General features: G+C 36.0%; 1 protein-coding gene across 5 annotated transcripts in view; it reads right to left on the bottom strand.

Annotated features, from left to right (window-relative positions):
* DMXL2 (Dmx like 2) overlaps positions 1-13411 on the bottom strand; it is a 157459-nt gene that overhangs the window by 33630 nt on the left and 110418 nt on the right. For all 5 annotated transcript variants that reach the window (XM_032856483.1, XM_032856485.1, XM_032856482.1 and 2 more), the window contains exons 18-22: positions 10898-12574; positions 8375-8485; positions 4284-4453; positions 1202-1299; positions 613-778 (exon numbers count right to left, since the gene is read on the bottom strand). In XM_032856483.1, the coding sequence (XP_032712374.1) occupies positions 613-778; positions 1202-1299; positions 4284-4453; positions 8375-8485; positions 10898-12574 (2222 nt within the window). The remainder of the gene's footprint in view (positions 1-612; positions 779-1201; positions 1300-4283; positions 4454-8374; positions 8486-10897; positions 12575-13411) is intronic.

Below are 13411 nucleotides of genomic sequence, written 5' to 3'. Positions count from 1 at the left end.
CTTTGGCTCAGGACATGATCCTGGAGTCCAGGGATGGAGTCCCACATCAGGCTCCCAGCTCCACAGGGAGTCTGCTTCTTCCTCTGACCTTCTACCCTTTCATGTTCTCTCTTACTCGCTCTCTCAAAATAAATAAATAAAATCTTTTAAAAACAAAAAGGCAATTCAGTATGTAGAATTACATTATAATAAGCTTTACAAATCTGTAACCTAATTTATTACACACAAGTTTTCTGATTTAAAAAATTTTAATTTAGGGGTGCTTGGGTGGCTCAGTGTGTTAAGCCTCTGCCTTTGGCTCAAGTCATGATCCCAGGGTCCTGGGATCAAGCCCTACATCGGGCTCTCTGCTCATTGGGGAGCCTGCTTCTTCCTCTTTCTTTGCCTGCCTCTTCCTCTTTCTTTGCCTGCCTGTCTACTTGTGATCTGTCAAGTAAACAAATAAAATCTTTAAAAAAAAATTTAATTTATAATCCAAGTAGTAAAATAAATTTCAGTATTACAAACTAAAAAAAAAAAAAAAAAAGAAAGAAAGAAAATCAGTCTACTCTATAACGTCTTCAGATTTTCAATCTCCTACAAGTATCTCACAGCATGTTTTCTTATTTGTACCTCTATGGCATCTTTCAATGAACCAGCTAACAAGAAAAAAGCAGCAGATTGTTCAAAGCGTTGTTTTCCAAGTAAAGAGAAAGCATTTTTCAAAGCAGCTTTACGCCACCTATCTTCATTAAAGTTGTGGCTAAAAAATGTTGTCATCTTTTCATCATGCTGTGATCTGGAAACAAGAACACAAGTATCAGTGGCTAAGGGAAATCTAAAATAGTTTGAATCCTTTGCAGAACATGTGAAAATAACCTCAAACACCCATCTAAAATAATTTCAGTAATAGGTATCTCTTACCAAGCTTCTCTTCACTTGTGGTAAGGAAAGCTCAAACTGCTTGCATATACATAAACAGGATACACTGTTTACTATTCAAAGTGCTTTTATCAACTTTTTTTTTAACAACATCCCACCCTTTAGGTTACGCTGAACCAATATTATACCCATTTTTTGCAGATAAAGGAACCAGGATACAGAAAAGTAAGCTGATCTGATCACACTCAAGTATCTAAGTACTTTCTAAAGCACTGGCATCAGAATAGCTGCAGCACCATCTTCATCCCAGTCAGTCATGTTCATTGTTGAGGGAACTTACCTAAACAGACCCCACACTACTGCTTTCTTCTTCATGGAAAGGTAGAACAGCGCAGCGTCCAAGGCATCATTATTCCTCTGGAAAGAAGCTTTGGCAACCTAAATGATAAATAAAACAATCTATTAAATTAACTATTTGATAAAAGAATTACAACCAATTAACCAACAATTAATGCTTCCCTGATCTTACATTGCTGATAGTAACCATGGAAATGAGAAAAGTTGGCTCTATTCCACAATCTCCAGTAGCTCTGAGAGACAACTATTTGTATGCCAGTAATTATAATAAAAATAATAATAGCAACTAGCAATTTACTAATTACTTCCATGTACCAGGCACCAGTCTAAGTGCCTTTTATTTATCTTATTAAATTACCACAATCCATGAGGATTATCCCCATTTTACAAAGGCAGCAACGGAGACACAGAGAGGTTAAGTGAACTGCCTAAGGTCACACATTAAGTGGAAAAGGTATTAGAACCCAGGTAGTAATAAAACTGTCTATCACATGAAACAAAAAAGAAGGCAGAATATTCAACAGATGTGATCTTTTTCTTGAAAATTAAATGTTACATTTCTTAATGTTTTGTAAAAGCTAAAATGCTAACTTCCATAGTCAATGTGATTTCACAATTTAAAGCTCTCTCAACTAATACTGATACAGACATCTGTGAATAAATATCAATTATATACACACACGTAAACAACTATAGACAAAAATAAGTGAGTGTTCCAGTGTTTTTTGTAAACATACTTTTTAAAGAAACATTCTTTTCTGGTATTTTTCCAATCAAATTTTGACTATTCTAAAGACTGACACCTTCTTTCTGGCATGTAATTAACACAGAAGGTTGAAGCTCCGTTATCTTCAAAAGCTTACAAATTTCAATTCTTAGAAATTCCATGACAAAGAGTCTTAATGAACACGATTCATTAATCTCCTCAGAGCTTATAGCCAAAGTTGCTGAATTCATACAGAACCAATCAACTCAGTGTTAAGTTTAAAAATTAAGCCAATAACATTATTATACATAATTATACTGTTTTGAACACAATTATCATACAGACAGTATCTTAATTTTTCAAGGACACTTAGATAACTTCTGCAAATCACTACGCTGAGAGATAGAACGATAAAAAACAACACTTGTTTTATTAGTTCACAGTGACTAATGGTGAAGCAGAAAACTACCAAGGAATGGGAGACGGGGAAACTGCATCATGAAAATGCTGTATTCTCAATACCTGTTTATTTCTCTTCTTTTTTAATATTTTCTCTGTCTTCAATTATTTAACTTAGCATTTTGATGTTTAATAATTTTTAGAGAAATTTTTATTCATGTTTCACTAAGGATTTATAATATATATCTCAAGGCAAAAAATTCATGTATCCCTTTGATGCAATTTCAAGAGATACTTTTCTTGTGGAATTAAATCCTATGTACATATCAGAAATAATTATATGACACAACTGATTGCTGACAAGAAATTAAGATCTTTGTAGCCAAAATCTGAAACATTTCAGAGAAAATATGTCCTCTTTTTTCCATTGTTTCAGAATATAAAAAATTTAATGTAGATACTGTGTCATTTACATGCTGTAACAATTAACTTTCCCTATACACCAGAAGTTGGTATGAGAATAAATTCCTTCTTACATTTGTGCCTATTTTGAGGAGAGAAACACTGATTATCTTATTGGCAACTTTGCATGTAACAGGAAAATGACACTTCTGTGCTCACATTTCAAACTGATCCGAGGGCCACAATGAACACCAGAATCTCAGGATGCTGAGATGAAGACCGCACATCCCTAGCTACGTTCAACCTACCAAACAAAAATTGGCCTGGAGGATACGCATTTTAAGTGAGTTTGCCAGCTGATTCTTCTGACAATAAAATCTGATGACTACTACTGTAGAGGAATGAATTTCTCTTGGGAGAAATAAATCTGTACTTCACAAATATAGTATCATTAATTGTACTTCTGGGAATTTTGATGAGCTCCTACAAGTAAATAATGAGAATTCCACCTTTCTAACCCCAGTAGAGTAGAACAGGCACAGACTCAGTCTAACACTTACAAATGCCAGGAGCTTGGGTGGGTTACCTCACCTCTCTAGCCCTAGTCCATCAGGTGGAAATGGAGATGGCCACGCAGGGCCAGTAAGATGATTATATGAAATAAGTTGTGAAGAGCAACTAGCACCAACCTGGCACACAGTAGGTGCTCAATAACGGTTTGATTCTGCAACACTGAAGGAATTTTCAGCTTCCACTAACAAATTATTGAACAAATTTTTTCTAAAGGGAATCTACCAGAAAACAGATTCCGAAAGCCTGTCATAAAAAATTTTACAGCATGTTTAATTTGCTGCCATAGATATATTCGTCAAGTGCACACAAATCAAAACCTTTTATTGAATGGTATTTTAAGTGTACAGAGGAAGTTTGCTATTTATTAACCTAGCCATACAGAGAATCCTTTATATAAAAAATAATTTTTGTATCTATAATGTACCTATCTGATAAGAACGGAAGTTTGTTTTCTAAATTTAGATTTTTTTATTTTCTTTTGTAAATATTGTTATTGAAATACAATCAACATACAGTGTTAAAGCAGTTTCAGGTGTGTAACAGTGATTTGACAATACTATACATTATACAATGCTCACCACAGTAAATGCAGTCACCATCTATCACAATACAATGCTATTATAATCTTACTGACTATATTCCCTGGGCTGTACTTTTCACATCCACTGCAAACTTCAAGTTATTTAAAAAAAAAAAAAGATTTTTGAATTTTCTCCAACTAGTTGACACACTTCAACTGATAGCAAAAAAATACGCAACTCCATAAATATCATAAACTCAGTATATATGGCAAAAGGCAGTTGATACACTACACAGGCATTTTATAAAGGTCAAGTTCTGAGAATCTCCAAATATTATTATTTAAGAAATTCTCAAGATCTCAAGATGTGCAAACTAATTCCCCACTACATATTTTCTGGAAGATAATATCTTTTATCCTTTAAAGATTTTTTTTTAACTTGAGCTTCCAATGAAGTAAAGTTACCTTTTCAATGCATCTTCGAAGAGTGTTAATATTCCTGACCCACCAACCTATTCCCATAGCTCTTAACTCAGACCACTGAGGGTCCCCTCTCTGAATAGCTGGAATCATATTTATCAGTTCTTCTTCAGCCTCAGAATGAAAAGCCCAGGCAAAATGGCAGGTAGACACACCTAAATTAGAAATACAAAATAATAACCTTTTCAGAACTCTACCAAAAAAGAACAAAACAATTTTTCACATGGTCATGTATTTATTCTTTCATTCTGGAAAGAATTTTCAAGCAGAAAAAAAAGAGCAAAAGAAAGTCATCATTCAAGGACTTTACACTATAAGCTTCTAAATACAAGAGCAATGGCAGAACACACAAAATGAAAAAATCTCTTTTTTCCAAAGTATTTACTTTCTTTCTCTGCAAAAATAGAGACACTAAAACTTAATCACAGTTAAGATATTTGAACATCGAGTCATTTATACGTACACACACCAAACTTATCAACAGTGAAAGCTCTGGTCAAGTCAAAATATCTTGGCCTGTGTCCTTGGGTATTTTTTCACAGCAATGCAGACAATATCCTCCAGCACTGAATAGTGAAAACTGCCCCATTCATCCCTCTGGCCAAGGAGCTAAATATCATTTCACAGTAAGGTCTAACCTTCAAGACAATCACAGGGAATAACAACAGCCAGGAGACAACATTCCTTTGCCTTTGGCATCTTGGTTAAAAGTAGTTTAAAGCTGCCTAATACTGATGGTATATGGCAAATTCTTTTGGTCCTGGTAGAAGACTGACAGGAATCTAGGTTGTATTTAGAGGCAACCCCATCAGACTTGGAAGTACAAGGGCGTTTATCGACAGTTTAACTGCTGATAACACTTTGTTCCACTTAGAGCAGATGGAGAGGAAACACAAGGGAAATGAGACACACAAATTGACGACAGATAGTGGGAATGCCAGGAAGTACCCAGAGGAGACTAGAAAAGAGGCCAGACTGTTCAAAGTAGCCATCTGTATGGACCCATTTTGGACCTCATGTCTGAAGTCAATGATAGTCACATTACAGCACAGGCTTCTCAATGTTAGACGACCATCAGTGTTACCACATGTAATTTTTTCATTAACAACTACTATATAGACTTCCAATATAGTTTAAAGATTTTCTAATCACTACTGCTTCACAACAGTTCCTTTAGAAGGTATAAAAGGAAAAACTATTATGACCATTTTGAATAATAATCTTAAGTTTTTTAAATTTCCCATTGCTAATATTTCTATACAACTGTGCCTGAAATCAGAGCATAAAAAGAAAAAAAATCAGTGCAACAAGCTTTGACTGCCACCATAAATTTAAGGGAAAATGGTCAAAATTTACTAACACCAATTTGTAGTTTTTCATAACCTAAGGGCAGATTAATTTTTAAATCTTTGCCTTTAATAATCACTACATCAAATAATTGACACTTTGCTTTAGAAGTTGCTATTACATAGCAATGCACACAGTATACCTTTGCTAAAAGCACATTTATAATATAAAGAATAATATAAAATATATTACATTCTGTATCCTTACATGAAATGTGATTAATTTTTGGTATGATTAAGCAGAAACGGAAAATAAACAGGTATGTCAGGGGAATTAGGTTCAGAAGTGAATGTATTTGGAAGCCTAACTATTTATGTTTATTTTAATATAAGCATTGCATTGTAAGTCATATACTCACAAGTAAAGCTGATGTTTCGGGAATATGTGCCAGATAATCCAGTAGATTTGCATACTTGTAGCGTACTGCCACACACCCTGATTTGAGATACAAGGATTTATATCAGCCCCCTATTTTACAGATTAAAAAATCATAACTACAGAGTTTAAGGTGACCTGCTCCATAGCTTAATACCAAAATATATGTGTGTGTGTGTGTGTGTGTGTGTGTGTGTGTATGTTAAGGAAAAAAAGAACGGGGCGCCTGGGTGGCTTAATGGGTTAAGCCTCTTGCCTTCAGCTCATGTCATGATCTCAGTCTTGGGATCAAGCCCCCACACTGGGCTCCCTGCTCAAGCAGGAAGCCTGCTTCCCACCCCCCCCTCTCTCTCTTGCCTCTCTGCCTACTTGTGATCTCTGTCAAATAAACAAATAAAATCTTCAAAAAAAGAAGAAGAAGAAGAAGAAGAAGAACAGCGGCACCAACAGATAGTTATTTACTTATTTATTTTTTGCCTACCAGTAACAGGCTATTCTTTGCAGTTTTCCTCTGTTCTTCTTAGCTTTTCTATCTGTATCCCATCTACTGAACTTTTCCCCTGAAAACTCTTCCTAAGATCATCATTTATAATAGCAGTCACTTATGTCCAGTGTTTTAACTGTATCAAAGGGAAAATGGAATTTTCAATACCACAATTGTCATTAAGTGATTCAGTACCATCTATTATTTAAAACTAAAGTGTAAAAGAACCTACTAGATACCATTTTTTTAAACCTAACCAAATGGCACAGATTGTTTAAAATGGTAATATCAAGTCCACAATGGGTTAAGTTTTGGAACCATCGAACACTGTTTCCAGGAATGTAAATGAGTACAGTGTTTCTGTCTGGGGCAATACTCATCAAGCCTTAAGAAATTTCACTCTTAAATATAGCAAACTGGTGGTTGCTGGAGGGGAGGTGGATGGGCAGACGGGAGAAACAAGACAGGGATTAAGAATACATTTATCTTGATGAACACTGAAAAATGTACAGAATTGATGATTCATTGTATTGTACACTTGAAACTACACTGTATATTAATTATACTTGAATAAAAAAATACTAAGATACAGTTATGTTCAGAATTTAGAATATCGATCTGGCAACAAAGTATTGACTGAAACATTAAAAATAAAAACAAACAACTACCTCAAAAAAAAAAAGTTAATAAGAATTTTCAAGCCCTCTGACTCATTAATTCCACTGTTGGAAAAGTCACATGAGGAAATAATCAGATATATACATGAATATTTGTATGCAGAGTTATAAGGTCATTCATTACAGTGATCATTCAAATAGAAAACCAGTCAAATCTGTTTCACAAATAAAGGACTAGATAGATGAAACATAGTTTAGAAACAAGATAGAATATCAGACAGCTGTTTAAAATTATATTTTCAAAGAACATTTATGGGTGAAGGGTAAGTGCTATGGGTAAGAACAACAAATTATAAAGAATGGTATTCTAGTTCCTACAATACTAAAGCATTATTTATGGGGCTGTGTCCAGGAGGCTGGTTTCAAAAGGAACACAGTCTAATGAGGACTGCACTGGACTGGGATTCTAATGCCAACGTCTATTAATAAATAGCCCTATATCTTGTGCAGGTCACTTTATAGTTTCAGTTTTTCACTGTTTTATTTTTTTAAAGATTTTATTTATTTATTCACAATAGACAGCAAGAGAGAAAGAGACAGGGAGGCAGGAAGAGGCAGAGGGATAAGTAGGATGCGGGGCTTGATCCCAGGACTCTGGGATCATGACCTGAGTAAAAAGCAGCACTTAACCAACTGAGCCACCCAGGCGTCCCTAGTTTCAGTTTTTTAATCTGTAAATTAGGGGCCTGACATAAATCCTTACACCTCAAATCAGTGTGTGTGGCAGTATGCTACAAGTATTCAAATCTACTGGATTACTATCTGGCACATATTCCCGAAACATCAGCTTTACTTGTGAGTACAGAACTTATAACAAAATGCTTACATTAAAATAAACAAAAATAATAAAACATAGGGCAAAATTCACATAATTTTTTAACAAAAGATATCAGATGTCAAAGAAATTCAGGGCCACTTTTACGGCCTTAGGCATACCAGGTTTACTCCTAAACTACTGCAACTTTAGTGAGTAAAGTCTGAGAAACTGAGATAGAAGAGCCAAAGTCACAGAATAGAGCTGAAAGAGGCACAGAAGAAGAGTCAGTGGGCACCATGCGACAGGAAGGTCTTAAGGCTAATGATAAGAATGCATATAATGACTTAGCTAATTCTTCTACCCAAATATACATACAAATATTTCATTTCAATATGAAATAAAAGTCTTGCAAAGTTTCAAACAAGGAGTTAAATACCTTGATGAAGTAGCTGTACTCGGTATAAAGGAGGCAGCGATGTCAAAAGGCATGTGTGCAAACGCATAGCCAATAAGTATCTTAAACCACACTCGTCTAGTGTGTCTCTTCCTGCAAAGCAAACAGAAAATATGTTTCAGGAAAAAGGTCACAAACCAATAAAAAATTAGGAAATAAGCATTAAATTCAACAATAACAATTTGCACAAAATATATATTTGAGTGTATTCCTTTTCAACACTTGAATATCTTTATAAAAACAATGTCTTCACAAAAAATATTTGTAAATACTAAAACTCCCAAATGAAAAATGAGGAAAATATACAGGTAACAACAGTACTTACAACTACTCATAATAAATGAAATCTTGAAATCCAATAAAAAATATATTAACTATAGTAAGCTAGGTACCATCTTAAAAAGCATTTCCTATGTGAAGTCAGATAGAGATTTAAAACACAGGAATTACATATTTAAATGAAATCACTCATTTATTATTATTAATAAAAAAGATAAAATTTTCTAGTCTGGTTGGCTCAACTGATATACAGTACTATGAAAGATTTAAAATCCGATTCCCTAGGCTAGTTTTACAAAGCTAAGGTTGAACCTTTAACCTAATTCACAAACTCACTCCTATTTAAAAGTTGTGCAAAGGTATAAAGTGTGGTGAGTTTAATTAAAATTATAGCCACTGTTGGAGGAAAGCAATCCAAAAGTCTGAACAGCACCAAGCACAGTAACTGCCACTTAGGAAGTACTAAGAATGTTAAATCAAATAATATTTTCTAGAAGAAAATAAAATGTTTTAAATTCTCAAATTATGCAGGGCATAAATTTGGAAAAACGAACATTCCACACAGAGGAAACAAAATGTGCGAAGACCCTGAGACAGGAATTTGTCTAGGGTCTTTCTGGGACACAAGGAGGTCAGTGAAAATGAACGGAGATCACATGGGGCCTTGTGGGCTCCGTAAGGGTCTGGCTTCTACTCTAAAGTGAGATAGCAAGCCACTGGTGTAGGCGGGAGAACAGACTGAGGTAACAAGAACTAAGCAGTGTTGGAGATTTGTCTATAACCAGGCAGAAGGGGACAGTGACCTGACTGGAATGGCCATAGGAGGAGTAGTGAGAAATGACTGGACCTGGATATGGGAGAACTGGTAGCATGTGTCCAAAGACTGGAATATGGGGTGCGAGAGAAAGCAGAGTCAGGAATGCCTTTAATTCCACTGGGAAGAATTCATTTACTTAGAATCCACTGACTGAGACGTACAACATACTTAATCTCGGAGCTTCAGTTTCCCACCTGTGAAGTGGAGACATTAATTCCTGCCTTAGCCACCTCCTGAAAGGGCACCATGACCAGGATGAGCCATTTTGATACTGCCCTGCCAATCATAATCATTAAGATTTGTTTTAATTAACATGTTTGAAAAATAGGTCACAGGCAAAAGCTTCTGAAGTCTCTAGTTATTTTAATCTACAAAGAGAAAATTGGGGGGATATATTATAAGGATATAAATCTATATGAAGAGATACATTCCAGCTAGCTTTGAGGTACAGTCTTTTCCCCTCAAATTTAGAAATCTTGTGAAATAGTAAGAGTATGGGCTGGAAGGCAATGAGGTATCCACATAGGAACCCCAGCTCTGCCACTTACTACCTGCATGACTTTGTGTGTCACTTTATCTCCCTAAGGATCAGTGTCTTCATCTATAAAATTTAGTATAATAACAGCTACCTACCTAGATTGTTGTGACAATTAAGTATGATAAAGTACATAAAGTGCCTGGCATATAGCAACTGTTCACTCCTCCACAATATTTACTGAGTGAATGAATGATCAATAATTTTCAGTTTCCTTGGCTAATGCCATCATTTACAAGCAACACCATTACCTTCAACTATCTGCATAAAAGAGAATGGAATCTAGTTTCAGAAGACAGCCAAAAATGTTCCGGTTATAGAGCAAATTAATCAAGACACACATTATAGTAAAATGTATTAAAACCTCTTCCTCAAGAGACGTTTCAGAGAAAATTAGGTAATTGTAAAAAAAAAAAAAATTTATATCTAGAAATGGAAAGATGAACAAGTTGAGATCATGAGGTCCCTATAAGCCTCATGATTCAATAGTAAAATTATCAAGTGGGCCACTATTATTACTAAAAGTAAAATAAAAACTAAAATAAGCCATAGGAGTCACTATGTTTGAAAAAACAAGACTACATAGATCTAAAGTGACACAAAGATTTCAGTGTAAAAACTCATGTGAGAACGCACACAGATATCACAAATCCATGACGTCATATGTGCAAGTCATAGCCTATCCCAACAGTCTTTTCTTTCACAATTAATCATATTATGATTGTAATTGTCTACAAACAGTAATTGTCTACTAGAGAATTCTTTTCACGGCAAGGTTTCAAGAAAGACTGCAACTTAATATGTGAGTCATTGCATACATTATACAAATGGTTCTATGCATGGTAACCTTGTAAATTTCAGTGGGAATATTTACCTGAGTAACTCTTATCTCTGTTTTCGTCAAGCTCTGTGCTGGTGGTGGCCACCGTATCAGCCAAAGCCACGAGGAACATCTGCTCCAAACGGGTAAGGCCTGGTAGACTCGAGTGCATAAGGTGACTTGAAAGTACCCTAGCGTGTTCCTGGCCAAAGTAAGCAGGTCCATACTGAGAAAGATTTATTACTTTCGATTTGTTTTCTCTCTGTTCTGGCTCTAAATCTATATCATCTGTGGTTATATCCTGGATTTGGAACAGCTCTGAATACTGATCTTCTGGTTCACTTTTGGTATGATCTTCAAAGCTCTGGGGTATTTTCGTACTCTCTTCTGAAATTCTGTAGGTTGTATCCTGATCCGCAGCAAGCAGTGCATATAATGGTAGTGGAGGAATAGAATCTATTTCGGTATAATCTCGAGTGCCATCCTTTCCTATGGTGACCGTATCCTTCGCCGTACTGCCACTTACACTAATGGTTCGGGAAAGATGTCGCTTAGTCCCTTCTCCAGCATCAGCATCTCTAACTATTGCAACTTCACCTGCAATGCATTTCACTAAATGAGAGAGAATAGCTTTAGCCCTTCGAACTTTCCCTAAATCCATCAATTCTAACAGCTGAGTTGGATGATACTGAGGGAGAGTAGGGGAAAGTACATGTGCGGCCTCAAATAAGCCGCCATCCTGAACCACAGTTGGTGAGCAAAACACATCATCAGCAATAGCTGTGCCTTCAACAATACTTTTTCTTGACAACATATTAGATTTAAAGGCAGAATGATCTTGTATTGCTGTCTCTTCTGCATCAGGACTATCCGTTTCAATGTCTCCAAATTTGACCGCATGCTTCCACTGTGCATACACGTGCATTTCACAATCCATGCCCACCACCAATATCCCATCTCTCACCCAGGAGAGAGAAACAGGCAGCGAAGGTGTACCATCCACAGAGGACACCAAATCTATAGAACGAAGAAGAACCCATCTTGACCTAACTCCTTGCTTGATACTACCACCTAGTGGTAAAGTAATGACAGCCACTCCATCTTTACTATTGATTTGCTCAGTCACAATTCCTGAGAGCCGTCCATACATGAAGATATTAGCACCAACCCCCACTGTGAGAATGTGGGAGCCATCTTCTTTTGAAACCCAGTCCAAATGTACTAAATGTTTGATATTTGGAATAAGGTATCTATCCTTGCTCAAAAGCGCATCTGATTTGCTATACACAAACAGATTACTGTCAACACTGACCCTCGAATCAAGTACACTGCCAACCTTGACCAAATCATCAAGATGAATTGTTTGCTCTAAAACCCATTCTGATCCTCCCGTAGATTCACATTCAAAGATGCAAACATGCATGGAAAATTCTTTAGAAACAAAACCATTGTGGTGGACAGGTTGTTTGTAAGCCACGGCAAGGCGGCCTGTGTATGAACAGCTAACAGCAACTGGTCTTCCCACAATGCTCACTGTACTGCTGTTATCTTCTCCTTCATCATTCATCAAGGGCCATCTCCTCCAATGGTAAGTTTCCTCCTCATCGCTTTGGCACTGAGGGTTGGTTTCCATACTACATTTCCAGAAGCGTACTTTATTGTCAGAACAAGTTGTAACCACTAAATAAGGGGCAAGGCACACCGGATAAATCGAAGAAGAACTCAGATGGCCTTAAAAAGAAAAAGCAGATAGTCATGATAACAACCACAAAATAAAATGCTAACAATTAAGTTTTACAATGTGATTAAACCCAAAGCCACTATAAGCTTATTATAATTCTGCAAACCCCCCTTAACTACTGCTTTACACTAAGCATCCACTGGCCAAGATATTATCTATACAAGCTTTGAAGAGCCCATTGGTGGAATCAAAATATGCAGTAATAATAACTTAAGTGGTTTTTAGGTGATTAATAATGTTTAAATGAGGTGACTATTCCATAAAATAAAACTCAAACACAATAAAACAAGGCAACCCATTATCCCTAAATCTGTTACCTGTTGTAACTTACATATGCCTTCACCACATGCCTCACTGGACTTTCAGTCTCCACTTGTCATGACTTTCATCAGAGATGCTTAAGTCTTCACTATAGTTTCCCATTCAAATTCCCCTAACCTGCCCCTGAGTAATCCAGACCCTAACTCTGCCTCTACCATCAAAATGTTTCCAGAGAGCTAAACAGACTAGGTCTCACCATTATAAATAAGGGTAATTCAAATCCTCATATTTATTCCTGACTGCCAAAGACCACTCATCAACTATGAACTATAACTCATCCACTGTCAACTATAACGTGAGGAGTAACAGTGATTAGGACTGGGGTCAGAAGACATGAATTCAGGTTCTAGTCCATTAATAACTCCACAACACTGGGAAAGCCACTTCCACATCTGAACATTTTCCATCTAAATATTAGGGACCATGTTACTACTTCCCTTGGAGTGTTACTGTCAAGTAACATATGTACAATGCTTCTGCAAAATATAATTTATTATATTACCAAT

Source organism: Lontra canadensis, unplaced genomic scaffold (assembly GCF_010015895.1).
Source record: "Lontra canadensis isolate GAN:19392208 unplaced genomic scaffold, GSC_riverotter_1.0 scaffold12, whole genome shotgun sequence".
NCBI classification, from domain to species: domain Eukaryota; kingdom Metazoa; phylum Chordata; class Mammalia; order Carnivora; family Mustelidae; genus Lontra; species Lontra canadensis.
The sequence above is the reverse complement of the archived record's forward strand: the minus strand, read 5'-3'. Positions and strand labels throughout refer to the sequence as shown.